This window comes from Teleopsis dalmanni, chromosome 1, assembly GCF_002237135.1.
Source record: "Teleopsis dalmanni isolate 2A chromosome 1, ASM223713v2, whole genome shotgun sequence".
In the NCBI taxonomy this organism is placed as follows: Eukaryota; Metazoa; Arthropoda; class Insecta; order Diptera; family Diopsidae; genus Teleopsis; species Teleopsis dalmanni.
The window spans coordinates 202,279,640-202,304,831 of NC_051846.1; the positions used below are offsets into that span (position 1 = coordinate 202,279,640).

A 25,192-nucleotide genomic window follows, 5' to 3' on the forward strand; every position below is an offset into this window, starting at 1 on the left:
AATATGTCAACTGAAATTGTATATACATTAAGATAGAGTACAATCTGAAACCAAAGGGAGTAACATGACAAAGCCTTAGCATCCGTAAATAACAAACAATATCTGCAACTCTTTCAACACAAGCACGCCAATGTAGCTCTGTATGTTCTCAGAACAGCGTTTCCTGAAATTCCTAAAAGCAATCAATATTATTTCAAACCTTGAAAATAGAAAATTTTGCACTCACATTTCCTGAAAAGACTCTAAAATTATTATTAGGCCATAAGATATACTTAACTGACTACCCACAGCTACCAGAACACAATATGGCTGCTAATTTTAATTAACATAATCCAATGTCAGAATCTATAGCTTATCGACACTCATGGAATCGTCACAATTCACAAAGGAGTTTAAAATACGAATACAAGGATATACTGCTATTGCCCTTTTTAAGCTATTTGAGCTTCCAGATAAAGCTGAGTAGGTGCAACAAATTTACTTTCGTTATGTCTCTCAGTTCAGTAAAGAAATGATCTTTAAAAGATTGAAGTCGCTTTGCTTAGATGTTTCCCAATAGAAGTGCTAACAGCCCTTTCAACCTAACCTAATCTATGCGGTTAATAAACGAAGATTAGTTTTATAAGATTTACAGCTTGAACAGATAAAAAAGTTCGAAGGTATGATTTTTTTTCATTATATCTTTTATTTTTGCACTCTTTCTGCAGTGAATAATTAGAATTTGAAGAGTACCTAAACCATTTATTTCTTCTGTTTCCATGTTTTCTTGTTCTAACTTTATTACAAGATTTTTTTTATGAATATTTATGTATTTTGTTTCTGTAAATCGTGCAGAGTCACTCAATGTTGTTATCTATTTAGGCAGACTAAACTCTCTTGGGAGATCCTGGGTACTCATTAGTGCGTAGAATTCCATTGTGGCATACCTTAATTTTACTAAACCTGAATATTTGGAGAGGAAGTGTTCAGTTGTGTCTTTATTATCTTCTCTCTTGTAGTTGCTACAATTTTAATTAAAGAGAATGTTTCATTTCAATGCTAATGGACAATAACTTATCAGTCCCACTTCGATCATATCGCTCTTCTTCCTTGCAACTTTTACAAATCTGATTAAAGTGATAACTGATTTTTCAGGATATGTGATTACTGACCCTTGATCTCACAGTACCATCTTGACTTTTGCCTTATTTTATGTCTACTCAGGTATTACTCTCTCGACAAACTACGCCAGTTTATTCCTGGCTCGTTGAAAAGTTGGTATAAAAGAGTTTCTGAAATAGATTTCCAGAATACATGAAATGAATGCTTGCATGGATTATATGATAAGGCAGTCCGAATGTAGAATGGTAAGTCCCTTTGACATCCACTGTCTTAAGTTCTCGTACCTTAAGTATTACTCTCTTAAGGCAACTCGTATCTTAAGATCTTTGAGAAAACTTCCGTCGATGAGAGTTAGTTTTTAGAGCAACAAAAATCTGCCAACCCACAATTTAAGCTCAACCACTCTATTTATCTCATATGCACTCAAAAAAATATAAATTTTTTTCTATAATTTATTTAAATTTTTTTTATTTTTTCTGATTTTCATAAAATAAACAAAAATAGATTTAAAAATTCATGAATAGAAAATTCGTTTAGTGACAAATGGCATTGCATCAAAACCACAAAGAGTGTTTGTATAAAAAGTGTTTGCCATTGGAGTCCACCTGTTGTTTATATTTGTTAAAATTGTTCTGTAAGTATCTGAACAAGAAAAAGATACTTTCTTTTTGCTATCTGACGTCTGGGTGCTGACCTAAATCAAGATTTTTTTATGAGAAAATATCTTTAATCTACTTAACGTTGATGGTTTCTTTTTATTTTTTTTTTCATTGAAAATCCCAAAGAAAAACACACGTGTCATTTGTTTATTTTAATGTCAAAAATTAAGCCAAGGAATTACTTATTTTATTGACTACTTATATATATGGTATATATGCATGTATATATATTCTATAATATTTTATGTATTTTAATTTATGTTTTATAATAAGTTAATTGCTGTGCCTATCGGAAATCCACCCACAAATGGACTCGTGTGGTTTAACGAGTCCTCCGAGAAAACACAGAAAAGAAATAATTAATAATTTTTTTTCCTTCAGTTTTTATGATTTTGACAAATTTTTATTGTAGTCTTTAATATGCAATTAAATTTTTTTCTTTATTAATTAATATCTATTTTAAATGTATCTGTGCTTTTGTGCTTTTGTGATTTTTAATATTTATTTTGCATGTTAAATGTATTTTTATTTGATTTGTTTCCTTTATGCACTAAAAATAAAATTAATTGTTTAAACAATGACTCATTTGTGCACACATTAATTAATTTAAATTAGCAGTTTTGAAATATATGTACATATATGTATATATAGATAGATATGTATCTATATAGTTTATATGTATCTGAGCATGTTTGTTTTTATATGCGCTTAAGCACATAAATCTGAATTTTTCTATTTTATGTGCGCCCAGAAAATCCTTCATAAAAAACTTAATTTTGTTTGTGCGAAGTGAAAGAAAACATTATATAGCGAAATTTCTTAGGAGTCCGGACTTTTTTAAAATTGATATTTATTTTAACTTTTATTTTTGTTTAAAATTCTTTGATATTTAAACAAAATTTGCAAATATAACAAACATAAAACTTATTTGATTAAACAAACTTAAGATTTAATTATGCTCAAGTCCAAAAAATGAAAGCGTATTTCTCTTGAATTTATCTCATTAATAAGTCTAGTAGTTTTCCTAAGAAGATACATTATAAAACACCACAAAGAAGTGAGGTATTAGTACCATAGAGACAAAAAAGGGAAACATTTACGATACTAATAGCAATGAAATAGAATGGTGTATCAGTTTTAGGGAACTGATCAAATAAACGCAGTATATTTTAGTATATATATACCTATGTTTCCAGAAAAGACAGGCTCTCAGAAAAGAACGTGTTTTTAAGAAAGGACAGTAATGACAATTCATCGACATGAATGAAAGATCTGTTAAATAAAATAGTTCCAATAGGGAATAGATTTAGTTTTTTTTAACTCTTTAACTTTTTTGCCAGAAATGTGGTAATAAAATGTCGAATGCGCAAAATGAAACTTGCAATAAAAACTATTTAGTAAATTTCTAATAAAGATTTTGAACTACTATCGATAAGAATTTTAATGATAAAGTAAGAAGTATATATAGCCATTTATCTTTAATCAATCAGTCCAGCAATGAATCAATAACTTTAGCACAGTTCGTTTGTTCTTTAAATTGCTATCTTATATTCTGTACCTTTTATTCCTCTTCCTATTTCTGCATCATCGTCTTCTATTCTATTCTTCTGTTTCCAGTGGTCGTTTTTTACTACTATTTCTACTCACCCTTTATCTTCTTCTGCTTCTCTACCTTCTTCCATTACCTCACCTTTACTAACTTTATCTTTTCTACTCCTCCTCCACTCTCCCACCTTCTATGCTATCTTTTTATTCTCTTACTCTCCTTCTTGTGGTCAAAGCTTAGGAATTCATAAATATATAATGACTGAAAGAAATTAGCATCATGTAAATAGTGTTTGAATTCTTTCAATAAAGAACAATTGAATATAATATGGTACATTTCAATTATACGCATATATCTTTACTCAAGTTGACTCCTCTTCTATAAGAAAAACTTTCAATCTTCAATGAAATGCATCATAAACGCATCATTCTCATTACGGGTTTACTGAAAATGAAATATTTCTTTCAATGATTCAAAACGGTAAGGAAGATTATAATATTTTACTGCAATTTTGTCAGTACCCATCGAAAACAAAGATTAAATATGTTTTAGTTAGCAATAAAGAACAAATATTTCTGATCTATCCCTAAATGACAACTTAGACTTTATTGAACCGTTTTTTAATCGTTTTTAAACAGATTTTATTTGATTTTTTTTCATGCGGTATCCCAAATGGCTTATGCGGATCTGTTGGACCAACAATCCACTCGAACTGTTTTAATAGAATTTTGGTTTTTTTTTTTTCAATTAAACTTTGTCTATTTAGAATTTTAATGACTTTACTGTTAAAATTGGAAACAATTAGGGGTTGTAAAGCCAAGTGAGTAGATAGGTGGAAGGTTCCTGATCTCCAAAATTTTAATTTTGTATATGAACTCTTGGTTCTATTCGTTCATTCCCAATGAATACTGCTCCAACTCATAAGTCACTCACTTATCAAATAAATCATCATAAATTATTAAACACTTAATCACTTTAATACAAAGTAAGAATTTTAATTAAAGTAAAACTTAATTAGAATAAATAAATGAGTTTTCCAATTTGGCAAGACGAGGGAAACGAGAAATTTTCATATATTATCTGAAATTTATTAAGTCAAACATGCAATATGTTAAGGATTTATACGATTTATACGATGATCTTTCGGTTAAGAGGCAGCAAAATCTCTTTTAAGCACTGCTGCATTATTAATGCCGCGCGAATGACAATAAACATTTTTCATGGGAAAGCTCATCGGCAATTATAAATTATTGCATTCTGCAAAGAAATAAATTTACACAAATTAGCAAATTTTCATTCTTTGTCAAATTTGTGCACAATTAAATATTTTCTCTACTCTAAATTTTTCTATTTTTCTATTTTTCTACTTTTCTATTTTTGCGCGAATAAAATACCTTTTAAAAATAATTTAAATTATGACAAGATAGACAGTGACACCTTTGAAACGCTTTTATCAACACTTTCCCCATCTGTGTTCATTCTATGAGCCAATGGGCAATTAAAGAAATTTATTTTATCTCAGCATAAGTTCTACATTTAAAAATTTTGACTACAAAAACATTTCAGTTTTTGTTTTGCGTTTAATCAAAATAGTGTAAATAGATCTGCTGACTGTCCATCCTGACTTAGTCACTCTAACGCTGCTGACTCAGTCCAAATTAACACCTCATCTGTCGCATAGCATTTCCATAAATTAGCCAAACTCACGCAATCGAAATTTTTGGTTGATTTTCCATTTTCCTCAGTATTTTGCATAAATCACTGCGGAATTTTTCCTTTTGAAGTTTTCATGGATTCGTCAACAATTCCCAAGAAACATTAACATTATGCCTTTCATTCTGGTCATAACTTAATTTTTATTTACTTTATTGCTTAAAAATATTTAATTGATATCCACACGATTTACAATTCAACATGTCTAAAGAAATTATTTATAGGCAATAAATCCCAGTTTTTTAGACAACATCTATACAATACTTAAGAACCAAGAATAACACTTTCTTCATTAAGAAATTTTTTCATAGAATTAGAAAATTGCCACCAAATAGATTTGTAGTAATAATAAAATAGAGTAAAATTTAATACACTAATCAATATTTTTAAACTGATAATATATAATATAAATCATATATATATTATTTGTAATATTTGATTGCAGTGGCAGACCATTGGATAACTTCCATGTTCCTAAATAATCGATTTTTTTCCGTTTTGTTACCATATTCCTCGCAAGAACCCTTAATATAAAATAGTAGAGACTAAATCCATCCCGTCGAATTCAGATAATTTAATAAGTCTCTCGTTTTCACAGATGAACAATCTGATAAACTATTAAAGAAGTATCTTCCTAAGAACCTATATCCTCTGGACGCCAACGTCGGACATTTACAAAGAAAATGTATTATGGTTTCCTTTTCCTATGGGTTTCCACAACTTCTGCGGTTAAGATTATAAGGAATACACAGTATCTCTGCGTGGGTTCCTATACACCAATGACCAGAGAGAACTGCAGTCTCTGTTGATGAGTTTCAAGTATCTTATTTTATTATTTGTGAACCATGTTAACCTGGAAATTGTAATTGCAATATATAGCGTATATTAAAATATGTACATTGTGACCGAAAAGCTTCCGGAAACTTCAAATAAAACGCAAAATTCTTAATCTTCATCAATATTTATTTTATCTCCTTCAAAATATGCTCCATTAGAAGCGATACACATGCCAACGTTTTTCCAATATCAAACATTTTTTATAGGCGCTTTCCGGTATGGCTTTGAGTTCCCTCTGCGAATTCTGTTTTACGTCTTCTATGGATTCAAAACGCGTTCCTCTGAGTGGTAATTTGAGGTTGGGAAACAGGAAAAAGTCACACGGTGCAAGATCAGGTGAATACGGTGGCTGTTCGATGGTATTTATTGAATGTTTGGCCTTAAAATCGTTGATAATGTTGAACAAATTGAGGTGAATCGGAACAAGCCGGGCGTTGACACGTCGCATACACAAATTGTCCACCAAAATCAAACGAGCCATCTCACGACCGATGCCTAGCTCTCGTGCTATCTCTCTAACACTCACATGAGGATTTTTGAACACGATTTCCTTTGCCTTTTCAATGTTTTCGTCGGTGGTAGAGGTCGAAGGTCGTCCAGAACGCGGCATGTCTTCGACGGTCGTACGACAGTCCTGAAAGGCTTTGTACCACTCATAAACTTGAGTTTTCGATAAAACTGATTCCCCATAAGCCTTTTGTAGCATTCGCAACGATTCTGCACACGAAATTTCGTTCGAAAAACAAAATTTGATGCAAACTCTTTGTTCAATATTTTTTTCCATTGTTTTTTTCGCAACGCACTACTGAGGTGAACTGGTTTCAACAGCTGCCGTAAACGAACTGTCCGACAGATCGCGCTCATTTTTGGCTAGTAATTAAGACGTGCTGCCAAACTACATAAATTAAAATATCGAAAAATATACAGCGCGCGAATTTTAAATGAGAACCTCCGAAAACCTTTCGGTCACAATGTATATTACAATATAACATAATGCAAATAATATATAAAATATATTATTAATGTGAAATACAAACTGAAAGGAACGATTTTGATAATCCTACCTTAAAACAAAATTAACGTAACGAACGATACATGAAATGTAGGAAGGATATATTATCAGCCACAGTGCACTCTAGCGTCAAAAATTAAATACAGCATATAAACTGATAATAAGTCCTATGATATTATATGGATATGTAAAATTTAGAAAAGCAACAAATATTACGATCAAATAATTACAAACAGTACAGAACGTGACGATCAGAATGATCCTCTGAACGTACAGTGATATGTCGGAAATGGTGATTCACAAATAGATCAAAGAATAGCAGTGTTTATTCGTGACAACACTTTAGAGCTTCTCCAAAAAGTAAACGAGTATCGAAATAAAACGTTACACATGCTCAAATTTAAGAATAGAGATGTAAGCATGGATAATCGAAATTTCATCTAACACAACATAAATGAAACATAAGGTGCATAAATACTTCCACAAACGAAAGGGAGCTGTAGGGCCGGATACAACAAATCCAATGCCTAATCCTTTATCGGTCAATTAATAGAGTACAACCAGTAAAAGCGTTAAAAATTCAAATAATATAACACAAAATAACACCTTAGCTAATTATAACGTATCAGTTAAAATATGTAAAATAAATATATGTAGGTGTTATATCCTAACCTATTTAAAAATTAATAAATCTACAATATATTAATACAGATTTTATCAGCATAAATATATACTTTGGTGTTTTTAGACTTTTACCTAGTTCGATCCCATCAATATATGTTTTATCGGCATAAGTAAATAGTTGGAAGTTTCTAATCAGAGCATTGTGCAAGTAAAAAACCATTTTCGACCTTATTGTCATGACTGTAGTCTTTAGAGATCTTAAGTGACGCATAGATGGAAAACATAATCCCTAAAGCGGTCCATATTTTGGGGTTTGTGATGTAGTTTAGCTCATGTCGTTTTATGTATCCATATCTGCTAAGGTCGATCTAATCAGCATATATTGAGTAGAATCAAAATCCATATTAGAAGGCTATTACATTTAAGGCCTTGTGACTTATTGATCTCCATTTCGCTTTATGCTGACTTTCTCCAATGTCAAGTGCATCCATGTCTGACGAGGTAGATCTAATCAGCATATATAGAGCGGAATCAAGATCTCTGAAAATGTTCACATTTAAGGCCCATTCCGCTTTATGCTAACTTTCTACAGTCACAAGTGCATCCATGTCTGTCTAAGTCGATCTATATGCTGAATGCAGAAAGTATATGTTATCCATTGCGCGTTATGCTGACTTCCTGCAACAATAAAGTGCATCCATATATGCTTATGTCAATCAGATCTATAGCAACTTTATGGATTAAAATAATTAAAAAGAAAAAAAATAATTTTGATATTTTTATTATATTAAATGAGAATATCAAGAGAGTACTGTACTTACGAAAACCCTATTAGTTTTTCTTTATTTAGATTTCTTTTTACAAAATTCGGTTTGGTCCGATAATTCCTAATTTTGATTAATTTACGTATGAATCTGAAATCACTTGCCATTCTAATCACAAAATGCCACGAATCTGGCTGTGATTTCTGTTTGTGTTTCTATGTTACTTTTGAGATTCTTTAATGCTTATAACAAAAATAAAAGGAAGATAAATTAAACAAAATTAAAAATAAAATCGAAAACAAAAAATAAACAAATGAACTATTGCTTTACTGGTTCGCGTAAACAAATTCAGCGTGGAAAAAAAATCTTACTCAATGTTCGATCGGACGGCGATAAACTTTCCTTGCGCCACTAGAACTGAATTCTAAATGTGAAACACTCACAGATCTGTGTAGTCTATAATCTGGCATGACTCATACTGCATTAATTTCACTTTTGTTTCATAAATTTTAAAAAACTGAAGATCGCTAAATGGGAACAGACTTCGAGCGGTTAAAATGGATGAGTTCAGCGAAGACAAATTTGCATGTTCTGGCGTAGTGGCAGCTCAAAAACTGTTGAACTTTTTTGTCAATCTTTGAAACTTTTTAAACAAATTCATTTAATTTTAACTATGCTCTTTTGTTTTATAGATACAATTACAAAATATTTAGGCAATGCCACATCAAAGTGTCAACTCTTGACATTTTAAACAATTTCTTGACTAATTCGCACCCACCGACCCAGCACTTATTGCCTTCCCTATCCAAAAGCTTAGATAGTGAAATCATTTTGTGTATAACGCTCTCTGGCACAATATCTTCTCGGTACCTTTAATGGGATCACCTGCTGCACATTCCAAATACATTTATCATTTCCCATGCTCTTCTGTGCTTATACTGTACCTCTGATTCTGTATGGTACAATTTGTCTATTCGAAACTATTTTTTACCAAGCACATTTGAAACAATGTTCCGACTGTTTCGGGCCTCCTCCGCCCCTACCATCATCAGTTGCCGCCCGGCTGGTATATTTTCAAGAAATCTTCGGCTTTTATTGCTCAAAATAAAATTCTGAAATAACAAAATAAAATTAATAAGAAAACATAACGCGTCAGTGGTCATGATGATGCCTCTACGTAATGGTCTATTAAGCAACTGTACACTTGATCATTAATTGTTGCTGTAGCGAATGTGGCTTTTATGGATTTTTATGAGGAAAATTTATTGCAAGCAAAATAAACTCAACTCGATGTTCCAGGAAATACAAAAATTATATATTCATTTTGATTTCGATTTTTGATTTTAATAGTTTTTATTTAATAATTCAATCATTTCTTATTCTTTTTTTTTTGGTTAAAAACATGTTAAATAAATTAATTTTTATTGTCATTTGATTTACGTTTACCTTCGCATTTATACGATTGCTCACATTAGATGACTTCTCCAATGTGGGCTGAATACCTCTATTATAAGTACATATTGTTCCAGTATTAACTAAGAAAAAACACCATCGATACGAAAAAATAGACGCTCTTATTAAACAATTTATTAAAATAAAAATAATTTCTTAACGATTTCAAAAATCTATAACAATTATCATAAGAAAGAGCACTTCAAATATCAAACTTTAGGCTCTTATAGACAGGAGTCTAATATGCTAAAAATATGTTTACATTTAGACTTATCGAAAAATAGCACATATTGCTGAATATTTGTCAAGTTAGAAACAATAGCTTTAACAAAGCATAACACATCTATCCATTCTCTCTATCTTAAGTCTAATTATTACAAAACAAAAGATTTCAAAAAAAATAAACTTAAGATTGGTCACCTCACACCAATACAAATCCATATCAATCCCTCTTCAGCAGTTTTCTACTTTTCTTGAAGAACAAATTATCTTTAAGAAACTGCAATTGTTTTATATATGACTTAAATTCATTATTAGAATAAATAATAAAGAGTAAAAACTAAAAACTATCTAAGGACTAAGGATAACATCTGTTGGATACGCCGACAGATAAATTATACAATTCTGTGAACCGAAGCTTTATCAAGGAATCATTTGATCCACAATTACGTTTCTGGTACAAAAGTCGTTTGTAAACGAAATCAACCACTACTGGTTTGAAATTTAATATCTCCGCAGATTATAGAATTAATTCTTACGTTTGACAATGTGTCTATATGCATCAGAATAGAGCTGAGGTTATTTGAAATGTGGTTATAACTACGTCATCTTCTGAACAAATGAAATGTGTCTGAGAAACAGAATGTTAACTCTCCTTGGAAACGGACCTCTATCACATTTTTTTTAATTTTTCGGCTTTAAAATGGATCATTTTAAGTATATTACGCTGAGAGATGCTACTATTCTATTCTTAGAATTTCTTTAACAATATGCTTTTCGATTAGTGGAATTTTTTTTATCTATGATCTCAGAGCTGTACTCCACTGGGAGCCAGTACCCTTTATATTTTCTATAATCATGTTTCTAATATTTTCTATAATAAAAAAATTTAAAATATAAAGCAATATTTTTTCTTTACATACGAGATCGTTTGGTCGCTTTTTATGAGCTGTCTTCTGTCCTAATGGCAGTTATAATTTCGATGTCTTGTAAAAACTTCAAGTTTTATCTATTGTTACATGCAGCTCAAAAGTTCAATCATGGTCGCAGTGCTCCACTCCGTTAGGAGTTAGAACCCCGTTCATTCCTATTCCTACATACCTCTGAATTTCGGCTATTGCTCTAGTTTGCCCTATCTTAGTTCACAGATCGACCATGAATATTTTTTTAAGCCATCAAATGCGAAACATTCTTCGTAAACATTCGTTTATAAACGCCTACATTATATTATGGATGGGTTCGATGTTATACATATTTCAGGATCGTTTCAAAAATTAATTTGCATTTTAACAAATTTCGTATATTTTGAAATAACAAACAGAATATTTTTATAATAAAATATTCTTTGTTCTATTACAAACTCTAAACTGCGATTTGCAAACAATTATTTGACATTATTACATACATATCCATTTTCTTGCTGTAATCACGGAAACGAACGCAGCTAATGCCTTCGCTACAACATCATCAAAGAACTTCCCGGGACTAATAAAATTATTTCTTATTAAAAATTTATTTATTTTTAACCACGTACTAATTATTCCAGATATTGTGTAATTACAAATATTCCTTTATACGTACCAAAGTCCAAAGTAAAAAATTTAATATTCCAAAATCCAAACTAATTCATAACATTCTGAAATATTTTTATTAATTATTTCCTCAAACTGCGCCCACTGTGCCGTGGGAAACAATCTCGGAAATCAGTAGCCGAACTAATTTTTTCGTGTCTATAGTCAAAAATAATTCGTTAAGAAAAGCGTACTCATGTTCGAAATAATTTCTATATCGTTTAGCAAATTCATTTGCTAATTTCGTTCTCTTTCATTTAGCATTTTTAATTTGAATCAATAGGTTCTCCCAAAATTCATCTCACAGCCTCAGTCTCATACAATGTTCCAGAGCATTTGGGGTATCCCGCATATGAGCAGTTCTCAGTCTAAGATTGGACGGCGCCGTGTTATTGTTTAAAATATCTTCGCTTTCGGAATGCGCACTACACACAGTTTTTGTGCGGAAACATTTTTAAAAAAATTTATTTTTCACTTAAAAAAATATACTTTAAATTAAATCCAAAAAAAAAAAAAATTAATTTATACTTGAATTACTTTTATTCCACAAAAGTACAAATTAGTGCAATGCAAATGGAAATTTTACTTCTTCTCAATTGAAAAAAAAATTATAAAAATTCATAAACAAAGTGATTAGCTAAAATTGATCTCCATTACAAAACTAAAATGTAAAATGCAAAAAAGAAAAAATAATATATATAGTTTTTCAAAAATATTACATAAAAATTATTCAAAATTTTCCATTTATTTTTAAAAGTTTTCGTTTTTCTGGATTTTTATATATAAAACCCGTTAAATGTGATTTAAGGATAGAAACTGCGGAATGAAAAAAAAATATTTAATAAAATAAAATTATTCCAGACTTCAAATGATACTTTAATTCAATTAAATACAACTATGTTAATCAATCCAGCTCCGGCGATAAAAAAACTTCTCCCACATTCAGCAAGAACTGTCCCGGCTCAATTATAGTCCGGATATGGCCATGTGCTAAACAGTTATTTATAACACATAAACACAACAATCTTCAAAGTGTGTCCCAACTGCAGTTCTGGGTCCCACGACACTGATCATTTGTTTGATAGCCCCAAAACACATACAAATCTGAGTACTATCCATTTATTACTTCGTCCTATTGAAGTGGCAAGCTTCTCCAACAGTATTTAAACTAGTTCTTATACCTTAACTCTCAATTTTTTTGACTAGGACCACAAATACTCTTTGGTTCTTATCTTTATAAAACTGAAATAAATGCTTTTTAATTTTTTTTTAACAAGAATTCGTATATGAATATACTATATGGTACATAAGTTTTACACTTAGGTCATGACGCACCCAACATGGAACTGTTTTCTTATAGACAGCTTTGTTGAAAATGGCTTCAAATACTACTGCATTTAATCCCAGTTCCTTAGTAATGTTGTAAATGCTTAGTCGTTTTAAGCATCGAAACTCAAGCTTTTGCGATAGTAAAATTATTAAGTATACGGAATTTATTTTCATATGCAGTGCTATTGGGTTTACAGTCTGTTTTAAGATTTAAGAAAAAACCTAATAGAATAGTAGGAAAAAATCCATGATATGAAAGAAAGAGTGTAAAGAAAAATTATTTGAAATTTCAAATAATTTCAAGTCTTATGATTTGGAATATCTCGTATATGAAATATCTGACTTTCTTAATGGTAAATCAATATTTTACTAATGATTCTGCATAGAGTAAATTATAAGATCTCTTCAGCGTACATAGTGTACATTGTGGAAAAACGTTGGATGTTTTTGGAGACCATTGCATACATCGCAGAAAATAAGTGCGCCAATAGAGTAGTGTATTCATACTTTACGAATACTCTCTAAACCGATCGTATAAATTTGTATGATCTAATTTTCATTCCCCACGCTTAATGAAGAAAACGAGAAAAGCTACAAAGCTATACTTATTATCATTAGATGTATGCAGACGTTAGAACATTTATTTCACAAAAATGACAATTACAGAACGGCCTACTTTGTTGAGATGGTACCTCAGCTTGCAGTGCCATTTCAAAAATTCTTTGAATACTTGGATATTCTCTCTGGCGTATATAAGAAATCTATATGAAAATGGTTTAGCAGATCTATATGAATATCTGATGTAAATTATTTGAATTGCCAAAGTCGATCGATTTTTCAATAAATTAAGTTAGATCCTTTTTGGATAGATTTATGGAAGAATTATATTATTATTATTACTCTTTATACCCTAATACCTTTTATTAACTAGTTTTAATGTTTAACAAGTAAATTAAATAAAATCAGTCACACCTAACTATTCTATTTTATGAAATATTGTACTTAATTTTTATAATGATTACCTTTACTAAAGTTTAACGATTTATTTTGTATACTCCAGCAATTTAAGTTTTATTTTAAAATATATTATTATATAAATACGTCTTTTTAAGATTATGTACCTATACTGTATGTTATAGTAATACGTAATTCAAAAAGATTTCTTTCTATACACATTGGCAAAATGAATTTACCAGAGTCCTCTGATATATCAAGGTACACACCATCGTATGCCCCACCGCTTGTTCTAATAATTGTTTTTACTTATTTCACTTAAACCGTTAACTAATCTACCAGAGACTTTGTATATATTATGGTACTAACCACTGCTAATTTACAAGTCTTCGTATATATCGAGATACGCGCTATCGCACACAGTTCCTATATTCCACCAGTTGTTCTAGCACTTGTTATCACTTGATAAACTAATATACCCGAGTCTTTGAATATATCTAGTACGTGTTATATTTATCTACTACTTTTCACTCCATTATAATCTGCAGACCTGCAGTAAAACCAGTAATATAGCATTAGTTCTTTCAATATATCCGTTTACTTATTAAAAAATTGATTTACAAATCCTTCCTCTGTTTCAAAACAATGTTCTCGTAGATGTAAATGGTCTATAATAAAACTTGCAATCTTAAAAGATTAAATCATTTTAGAAATAAATGGAAAATATATGTGTACCATAAGTAATACAAAACAATCGTTTGTTAATACTTATGTTATATACATAATTTAATAGAATTATATATTGCAGATATAAAAATATAATAAATTAAACTGTAAATAACTTATACAATAAAAGTTAATGATATTTTTACAACTTAATGAAAATGTGTGATACAACAGCCTTAATTTCTGCTAAGCAAACAGATCTCCACAACTGCTGGATTATATATAGTAGGCATTCAGATATTTTTTATTTATAATATACACAATATATTTAAAAAGATACTTTCCTAATCAGCATATTCTACTTTACTTTTGCAGCCAAAAATGATGGCAAGGAACGTCTCACCGTCACAGATGCCAAACCTATGATAACAAATGCCAATTTGCCTAATAGAAATTCACGCCTTAACCACGCTGACGAAGTTGAAACAGATGAAGATGAAAATGATGGCACTGATCAGTCTTTAGCCGAAATGCTGGACCCTGAGTTGCAGCCGGAACCACCCATACCAAATAATTCACAATCACAAGAGATATACCTCGAGCACCGACGTTTAGCCAAAGAATATTTACAAGTCGATACCAAACTATACTACGCGCAGGATTTTAAGGATAAGCTACTAATACAAATGCCGCCACAGGAAAGAGAACAGAAGCAGGAATTGCTTAAAAAAATGAGTGAAAAGGTAAGACGGTGTTAAAATACAGTGCTCTCTCAGAAATTTATCTTCAATTTTTCTTTTTTGAGCGAACACTGTATATTATTATAAAGATTTATAAGTAAACTAAAAATTTATATTTTGTAGGAAGAACTCATGGAATTGTATAACAATTTGAAACTGCAGCTGGAGACAATGCGTGCTGGGCAAACCGATACTGTGGCTCCCACTCCGATTCCAAATCAACGTCAGATAAGTCAAAATGAGGTTGTTGCTGAGGATGGTTGGGTTGTGGTGCCACCGAATTCGCAGAATACATAAGGAAACCTAATTGGAGCTTAAGTATTCGGTTGAATTGCTGCATTCATTTATTTTGAAATGAACGTATATGTTTTCTTTTCCTTTTTAAGTTTAAGAAATCCCATTGAAAACTTTGTGTTTTTGATAGTCTTATATTCGTTGAAGATGTCTTGTCGGATATGAATGAAGAAATTGTACTTATAGTATAATATTTTGTGTGTGTGAAAAACAGTGTGATAGATTAAAGTTATGTGATTATCTTATAAATATAACCATAAATGTTTATTGTTAATCGATTTAAAGTATTTAAATAAAAACTAATATTATTAAATGAAACGTATTAAGTTCTTTTATTAAAAAATCACAAATTTTTTATGCTAAATATTTGCATGTATTTAAAAATATATTTATTTAAAAAAATCTATATTATTTATAGATATTTATATAAATTTTCGTTTGTTTATGTTTATTCGTCTATAAATGCACATCTGGTTGAAAAACATAAATATATTAAAACAAAAAACATACAAAGTACTAGCTAAAAATCACTAAAATATTTAACTATTTATAATATTTACCTAACTTTCATTTAGTTTTAAAATCTCTATAAATAACTTGAACTCGATATCTTTCTATAGAAAGTTATTGTCTAAATTAAAATCTTTCAAGCACATAGAGTATAATAAGATTGCCAATGTTGTTATTGTTACTGTTATCCTTATGGTTGTTATTATAATTGATGTGACCTCTCATTGGGCTCCACTAGTAACCGATGATAGCGGATAAAAACTACCCCCAACGTCGTATTAGGTAGATCTTAGCTGTGGGACGTGATGATAAAAGATACTATTTCACAAATGAGGGATAAGATAATGTGGAAGAGATGATGATTGTAGTTATTGTACTTCACAGATGGAAGAAATTAATAATGACTCTTAACTATAATGACTATTGATTGTTCCTGCATTTCTCAACAAGCTCAGTTATTATTTTTACAAAAGCGATGATGTAAATATTTGTTTCAAAATCTGTGGCAGTTTGCTTAGATCCATGCACACATAACTATGTCCAGCAGGCATTTGTATATTAATACTAAAAAAAATTAAAACACGATTAAAAATCAAGTAGTTTGTGACTCAAACAACACTTACTCTTCAGCTTCTTCAGCTAAGCTGCCAATGAATATGACATGTCCTTTAACTTTAGGTTCGCCGTTCATCAAAGCCTTTGCAAGATCTCTGGGTTGTATGCCATAACGTGATAAATTTGCATCGCTTAAAACAACCACAATAGAGTTATCATAATCTTCTTCTGTCAAACTATTAATGGCTTCCTTTGTGGCTTTTACCGTACTGTCACCAGACCAGCAAAATTGTGAATGTGCATGCATCATACGTATAGTCTCAAAGCGTTCTTTATCTGTTTTAGGCGCTTTGCCTGCATTTATGAATGGTATTTCCCAACCCTCGCCGCTATGGCCCACAACATCATAAACAATTTTCTTTTCAAAACCTTCAAACGCCTCCATAACCATAACAACAGCTTCAAGTTCACGATCAAGCCGACCATCGTAACTATTAAATCTAAAAATATATTAAGTATGTGTGAATAGAATATAAAGTTGTTAATTATATATATACACCCACCTATACATAGAACCCGATACATCCACTACCAACTTCAAACGATTGGGTTTTTCCTGTACATGATCTGCCCAAGGATTTGCTTCACCTCTCTTGCGATATATATTCTTCTCACCGGTAATGCCTTCAATTAAACGTGTGTCGTCTAATTCACCATGTGTCTGATATTTTTGCCACTGTCTTTCCTTGCTTTTCGTTTGCATAGCCTCCAAAACAGCTTTCAATTGTTGCACCTGCCTGCGATTGGGTTCACTGAACTGTGCGTATATTTTATGGTCATGTGCAGACATTTTTATTTCTTTTAATTTCTCCTCAAAGGCTTTACGATTCATTTCGCGTGCTGCTCGTTTAACTTCTTCCGGTATATCATCCTTTTCTTCATCCGACAACTGATGTACTTTGTGCCCGGCATCAAGTCGAAATGGTCCTCCCTTGCCACCTAAACCTGCAGTATCACGTCCACCGCTACCACCTGCCCAAGTGTTACCGCCAACATGCGGCGCATTCTTTGGATCTACTTTGCCATATTTCGGACCTTCATAAGGGAATGCCAGAATTTAGTCAAAAATGTATTAATATTTAAATATATTTACAAAACTAACCTGAGACACCCAAACCACTTTTACGATTCACTGTCAACTGTATTTCTTTCTTCTTCCTCAAAGCAAATAACTCATTTCTCGCATAAGCTTCGATGTGTAAACCATGTTTAGCCAGCACTTGTGTGACTTGCTCCAAAGCTTCTGGCTGATATTTATCAAAATCCAAAACATTTCCTATCAATTCCGACATTGGTTCATTGGGAAACTTCTCCAAGTGTTTGACTATATTAACTACTTCACGCGTAGAGTACGGATAATTTAACAAACCATCATCAGCCATACTTCTCAGTTCACCAAAAGCGTTTACCAGTGTAGCTAATGTTTTTCTAGGTACAGACGGACCATATTGCTGCAGCAAATAAATTTCAGAATCTGGTGAAGGATTATCTACAGCATGGCAACTGAATACATCGCCCAGAGATGCAAAGAAATCATTTCCTAAGAATGGAAAACCTGGACGATTCGCCAAAACAATAACACGGAAATTAGGATGAGTTTCAATGATTTCTTGTGCTGCATTCTCAGCCCTCGCCGCTTCACCATCACCAGAAGCTACTATTTTACGTCCATCAGATAATGTCATTTCGCCATTTTCAACAAGTGTACGTAGTATGCAAGTAACATTAACTGGCGCTTTGTCTGCTTCATCTATGACAAGTATGTGACCACTTTTAACAGCCTTAACAAGCGGACTATCTTCGTAGACTACCTGACCATCACGTAGTGTAGACTGCACAGTTAGACTATGCACAGTCGTGTCACGATGTAATTGTAAATATTCACGCGGTTTATTCATCAATTGTAGCAACTTATCAATCAGTTTATTCTTGCCTACACCTTGATTACCTACCAATAAAAGATGGTCACCAATCAAGAAGTCCTGCAATATAAGTACCAATTAACAAAAATTTTAATGTTTCTTATTAGGTTAAAACAACCTGCATTAGACGCTCTAAGAGCTCCACATGTTGTGGCATTTCATAGAAAAGTGTGCTTGGAACTTTAGTTTGCTCATCGGTTGCCATTAGCTTCATCTCTGTATCACCGATTTTCAATACGTCACCTGCAATCGAAATCGTACGTCGCGCACCACCATGGCTTCTAGTTTGTATGATGCCAGCGTGTTGTATAGCATCTTCCAGAGCAGCACGCGGTAGAGCAGGCATAAATTTGGCTAAAAATGTATTCTGTATGATGTCATAGTCTGAATTAAGTGGACTCGTTTTGTTATTGCTAGGATATGCAGCCATACGACGTGCTATTTTCAATAATTGACGTGTTGATAATGTCGCTGCCAAGCTTTCCAAGGTAGCATCAGTTGATTCACGTAAATTATGTGATAAATTAATTATTTTACTTATGCTATCGTCTACATTGCTGTAGAGTTTGTTAATTATTTCAAATTCTTCGGATTGTTTCAGCGGTCGTACTTCCACAAATAAGAAAAGACTCAACATTTCAGGTGTTAGCCAATTTTGTTTAGGTGAATTGGGATTTGGTGGTTCTGCCAGAGCAATAACACGAAAAGATTCATGTATTTTTAATATGCCTTTTTCGGCTAATTGCAATTTTGTGTTGCCTTGTTGGAGCAGTGCATCATAACGATCATGACTTAATAAAAGTGTGCCATCACACAATTGCAGTTCACGATCGTGTACTAATCTGTGCAAATAAAAAATAACTTAGTAAATTATTTAAGTACAGTAACTGGTAATTATACTCTTCTACCTTTGAAGAACAGTAGCTGTGCTCTTATGCAAATGATGTATACCATTTAATATTGCGACTGAACCGTTTTTGGCAGCACGCACAAGTGGTGAATCTCGCCAAATAGTATCACCTTCAACTGTTGTAATGCGTTGTTGCACTAAATCACGAGATGTCATATCCTCATAGAGTACCATGGGCTCCACGCTTTGATTAAGTAGATGCAGTAGATGATTCGTAAGTGTGGACTTACCAACACCTTTCTGACCTATAATATAACATAGTTTAATGGTGTTTTTTAATAAGATAGTATGTGAAAGTACAAACCGATTAGACAAATATCACCCACAGCAAAACTTTGTATCATAGTAGCTAATATATTTCGTTGATGTGCTAAGTCAACAAAGTTTTTCGTTTTTTCTGCTGACGTGAGACGCTCGCCCCCAGCTATTTTTATTGCTACATTGTCAATATTAAATTGCACAATATTACTATCTTCAGCTACTTTTGTTGCATTAATTTTTTTAATCGGTTCTGCTGGTAAAGAATTTATTTCAAATGATGTTAACAGATCTTTTATACGAACAATCGCTTCTTTCTTTAATGTAGTTTGGTACGGATAAACATGTTTAATTGCATCATGTACACTGATCTTAGGGTTAGCGTTCTGAAAATAATTAGAAGTTTTATATAAATTCATATAATAAATTATTAACAGACGACTATATTGTAAGTTCTTAGAATAGAACATGAATATTTGAATAAAACACTACTACAACTACTATTATAAAAATAGTAGTTACGATTTAACAAATAATATACTACTATAATAATATAATATGTTATAAATATATAACAAATATACTATTATTTTATACTATATAAAAATATTATACATATTTACCATTATTCTTGCTACTAACTGCAAATTGTCTAAAGGAAAATCTGGTAAATTTATGGAACTGTCAGCCGATTGCACTCCCAAACCAAAGGAAATTAATTTTTTTAAATTATCCAAAGGCACTTCAGGCGCGAGTTGTTGCAAATCAATCAACATCTCCTAAAATCATTTATTTTAATTTAATAATATATTTAATAAAGTAATTAACATAAAAATAATGTCTGACATACATCGAAGGCATAATGTGACACATTACGTGATTGAAAACGTGATCTGAAAGGTGGATCCAGCGGTGTGCCTTTATATTTATGCGTTGGTAAGCCCAAGGCGACAACACGAAAATCTTCAGAGACACGTAACAATCCCCAATTATCTAGCTGATCCTTAGTGTAAGACTAAAAAAAACAGTAAGTGGTATAACTCATTTTATATTAAAAATTCTACATACTCACCTCTAACAATTTATCATAACGTTCGGGTGCCATTAGGAATTTACCATTTTCCAAATGCATTTCACGATTTTCTAATAAATTATTTAATATTGGTAAAACATTGCGTTCAGCATGTTCCACACCATCCAGCACCAACACACGTCCATTGACTGCAGCACGCACCGCGCACTATAAGAAAAAGCAATAAAACCATTTAATGACGGTTCATATGCAAAGTACAACTTTTATCGCTAAGAATATGAACCTGTTTATCAGCGATGATGTTATGAATTTGTATTCTATTGTGCGTTGATATGATTAAACCTTGCATTTTTGCCCACAACAAATCAATGTTTCATTCACAAACCAACCTGATCATAGTAAATTGCAGCTTTATCCTTTATTTCGCGTCGTTGTTTCAAATCACTTTCTGTGGTATCCCTGCTAAGTGCAATATACTCCAACTCACGCTGTGTCAACTCCAAAAACTGCATAGCTAGCTGGCGTCGTAATGGTCCAGGTTGTCCTAGCAGAAACATATCCTGTTTCAGCGAATCTTTCTGCAGCATCCAACGTAAATGATGCAATGCGGATTGTGTCAACTGTAATGTACCATCTTCGCCATATTGTACTGCAAAAAAAAAATTTTAATTAAAGTAAATTATTGTTTGGACTTTGGACTCACTATATTTCTGCGGTACTAGTTCCGGATTGGCGGGCGCCTTCAAATCACAAGTTACATCACCAATTGTGATGTTTCCATCTGCTACTCTCGTGTTTGTCGCATATAATTTAGCATAAATTGGCAGAAATTTTGTGGTTCGTACATTTTGCATAAATAACTGCTTTGAATTTGTTAAAATTCTTAAAGGAAATAACATTCTTCGTGTTACTTTTACTAAATTATACTAATAAATAAATTACAACCAAACGTGCACGACTAACAAAAACACAGCAGACAAAGCCAACACAAGCACCTCGCGAACAGCTGATAAGATGTGTGTGTGAATAAGGGTGGCTGCATGGCATAAAAAAATAGTACCAAATTATAATCATAATTTTAAGCCTTCTATTATTCCATAATATATTATATTAATTAAATCAAAGCAAAGTTTTAGTATAAATAAGATAATAAAAATTATTTGGACATTAAAACATTGGACATATTTCCGACTATATACAAATGTTTAATTGCATTTGAAAATAGTACTTTTCTTGATGCCAATACTGCATATTAGCAATACTAATACGATTTTTTAAAATAGAAAAAAAAAGCAAATTTGTTAGTAAACAACAACAGCTGGTAACAAACACAATACAAATTAGCGAAAATAAGCAAAAAGACAGGGATGGGCAGGCCCTCACAATCTGCAAAATATATTTAATACCATTTTTAAATATCGAGACAAAATAATTGTACTATTATATAAAATATTATAAAAAAGCAATAGTAATTGCACATTTTAATAATTGATAAAATATAATGAAGAGAATAAGGTAGATATATATTAAGATAAGATATATATTGTTAACAAGTTTTCTTAATGAACTCAATTCCTTAGGAAATTTATAAGAAAAACTTGTTGTTTTACCAAATAATGAAAAATTTTTAACTTGATATCTGGCTACAGTATATGCATTGACTCGTCAACGCAATAATTTTACGTAAACAAGTTTTAGAAGCTTACCGTGTATGAAGTACCGAATTAAAGAGTCTAGTCTGAACACCACTATTGCCAAATTTCAAGTGATTGAATGCATACTATTCCTTTAACATTAAAATAAACGCCTTTATAATACAATCAATGCTTAAATTTGTAATAAAATATCCAACTAATTTCAAGCATCAGAGAGAAAACTATAAAAGATCTTAAAACAAATTAAAATAGATTTATTTGGAGACGTTTCAAGTGTTAATATTAAAACCTATATACATTTGCACCAAAGTTTTAAGTAATTTTCTCAACTAAGAGATTATCAATAAACTTGAAACATATAAGTATCAAAGCCCAGATATAACCTGAAGAAATATATATACCTGAAAAAATCGTCCATCTCAAATAGCTCATCCTAAAATATAAACAATATAATCTTAGGTCTAGAAATTGTTTAAACTATGAAAACAACTGTTGCGATAACTCAGTTCGACGCCATTACCTCCATCTGAAAGACGTCGTTTTTAAAACAACCACTACGATGAAAGAAATTAGTTTGACTCCATTACGTCTGCCTGAAAGTCTTTGGAATGGTCGAACAATCAGAACGGAACGCCTATACCCAATTTATCAAAAAAGATAATAGTCGAGCAATTAGAACGAAACGCTTATACCCAATTTATTAAAAAAGGATTTATCGAAAGTCACCGTGTGTGACTTGAATCCACTAAACTACCTTTATGGAATGAAAATGAAAAATTGTACCCGCAGATGTAACCCCATTCTAGAATTAGGGAAGACAAAAAAATAAAAGCTTCGTATTTGTAAATAAATTCCTCTAAGCTGAGAATGTAGACGCATAAGCGTTGAAATTAGGGATGATGAGAAAATCCTAACGAATTATTGAGAGATGGAAACCATTAACGGTATACACGATGTAGGGAATTATGAAATCCACGATTGTATAACGGGATAGAATGAGGGGAGCGCGTCATCTCATCAAGATAGTGAGAAAGAGATTGAGAGGAGCAGAGAAAAAGGGCTTGAAGACGGAAGTTTCTCGTCATGGAAAATATTTGGGGTGGGGGGGTGATTGTGTCGACGAGTTAAGTGTCTGCGCGCAAGTGAAAGAAGGTACTCACCCAAAGTCAATAGAACTGAAGGCAAATGTACTTTAACTCAGTACATTTGCGTTCTCTATTATATGTAATCAACGGTTGAGAGCATTATATCTGGTTGCTACTAACTTAGCCGTCACTTTTACCAGAATCCTCTTCGGTAGTCAATGAAGAAATATGAATAAAGTTTTCGTAGGTATTTCAGTTACGAATGTGACAATGTATAATTGTAAAGAAGAATGTTGAAATTTTTCCTTCAATTCATAACCATGGATAATAGACGGATAACTCCTTAATATCTAATGAACATCGACAAACTCTTATGCCGTAGAACTTCCTGATATATTCGTAATATTAAGATTACAACTATTTTTACCACATGATTAGGGCATAACGCTATAGAAGCCTATGAGTTAACTAGTTTAGCATATATGCAGAATATTTATTTTATCATTTGAGGATTCTTAAATTATGTTTACACAAACTTATAGAAGAACTTTAATATTTTCTTATACGAATTTTGTATGGCTCTTATATGAAAAATAGCACATATCGCTGTTTGGCGAGTTCAGAATAACACTAATATGTTAATGACTACTTGATACCTAAAGTCTTAAGCGTTCTTGTGGTACTTACATACTTTGTATGGATTATATGGATTATATTTATTCATAGTTAGTTAAGGTGGAGGGAGGACGAGAGCTCCTCAATTAGCTAAAAAGCCGTTTTGAATCCACAAATATATCTTCATATAAATGAATGAATAAAGTTCCACAACTAATCACATGACCCAGTATTTCAAATAATTTAAACAATTTTTATGAAATTAACTATTTTTTTAGATTTTTGCAATTTATAGCAAATGTCGTGGGAATTTTTAGTTTAATATGTGCAGAAGCTTTTTCCAGAACCTTGAATTCCGAACAAAACGAAACATGTTTATCACTAGGAGACTAAAGCAGAGAGATTTGCAAAATCGCAGCTGAGTGAGCTGAGCTACTCGTACGACTGATAAGAACTTTTCCCACAAAATAAAAAACAACAAACAAACAAATTCAATGTTTTCGGTTTAGGTTTCGGCTGGTTGGACTACGGATAGTATTTGTGGAACAATCGTGGTTTAGTTAAAATATTTAATATTTAGTTTTCGATAAGAATTTCATAACATCGAAACATGTGCCAGTGGGTCAAACGCAATGTTTACTTTTAATTAGGAAACAATTATGGTTCTGATATACTTAATCGGAGAGACCACTCAATTCCACAAATGTGGTTGAATGCTTCAACAATTAAAAACCAATTTTATTTTATCATTAAAATTATCAAAACTATTATTTTTATATAATTAACATTTTTTATTTATTTTGAATAATTAATTTTGGGTAATGTTGCGATATATTTGTCTTAATAATATTATTTGCGATATTAACCTGACATTGATATATTGTATTTTATCTGAAAAGTAGTTTGACAGGCAGATATAACTGAGATAAAAGGCTAATCATAGGAATAACAATTAAATTTTTAATAATAACCAATAGAAAAAATATTTTAAAAAATTATGGAATTAATAAATGATTGGAGAACTTCTATTTTATCTATTTTATCTATCTATATTACGCTCTTAGGCGGCAAGTTTCCTCTTCTGAATGTCGCTGATATCCCATATTGT

General features: G+C 31.5%; 2 protein-coding genes across 3 annotated transcripts in view; one reads left to right on the top strand and one right to left on the bottom strand.

Moving 5' to 3' along the window:
• LOC119671391 (mitogen-activated protein kinase kinase kinase 7-like) overlaps positions 1-15,791 on the top strand; it is a 29,421-nt gene extending 13,630 nt beyond the window's left edge. Inside the window, exons 9-10 of the mRNA XM_038082005.1 lie at positions 14,823-15,190; positions 15,311-15,791. Coding sequence (XP_037937933.1) covers positions 14,823-15,190; positions 15,311-15,484 — 542 coding nt within the window. The 3' untranslated portion in view covers positions 15,485-15,791. The remainder of the gene's footprint in view (positions 1-14,822; positions 15,191-15,310) is intronic.
• Positions 15,792-15,921: 130 nt separating this feature from the next.
• Positions 15,922-21,743, bottom strand: LOC119671394 (von Willebrand factor A domain-containing protein 8). 2 transcript variants are annotated; one of them, XM_038082007.1, is made up of 12 exons: positions 21,433-21,743; positions 21,119-21,378; positions 20,769-20,936; positions 20,547-20,711; positions 20,320-20,475; positions 19,743-20,082; positions 19,437-19,683; positions 18,647-19,370; positions 17,709-18,588; positions 17,110-17,641; positions 16,615-17,046; positions 15,922-16,555 (listed from the first exon to the last, which is right to left on the bottom strand). In XM_038082007.1, exons 1-12 carry the CDS (start codon positions 21,626-21,628, stop codon positions 16,456-16,458), a joined length of 4,200 nt encoding a protein of 1,399 aa, XP_037937935.1. In that variant the 5' UTR covers positions 21,629-21,743; the 3' UTR covers positions 15,922-16,455. The 2 variants fall into 2 exon arrangements, with proteins under 2 accessions (XP_037937935.1, XP_037937936.1); XM_038082008.1 differs by lacking the exons at positions 21,119-21,378; positions 21,433-21,743 and adding an exon at positions 21,013-21,101.
• Between the last annotated feature and the right edge of the window lie 3,449 nt (positions 21,744-25,192).

Bases quoted from the DNA above. Each gene is read 5' to 3' on its own strand.
- LOC119671394 (XM_038082007.1), bottom strand. From the start codon at position 21,628: ATGTTATTTCCTTTAAGAATTTTAACAAATTCAAAGCAGTTATTTATG. The intron at 20,712-20,768 runs GTGAGTATGTAG...TGTTTTTTTTAG, and splicing joins GTTATGATAAATTGTTAGAG to TCTTACACTAAGGATCAGCT. The intron at 20,083-20,319 runs GTAAATATGTAT...AATTATTTTCAG, and splicing joins AGTTAGTAGCAAGAATAATG to AACGCTAACCCTAAGATCAG.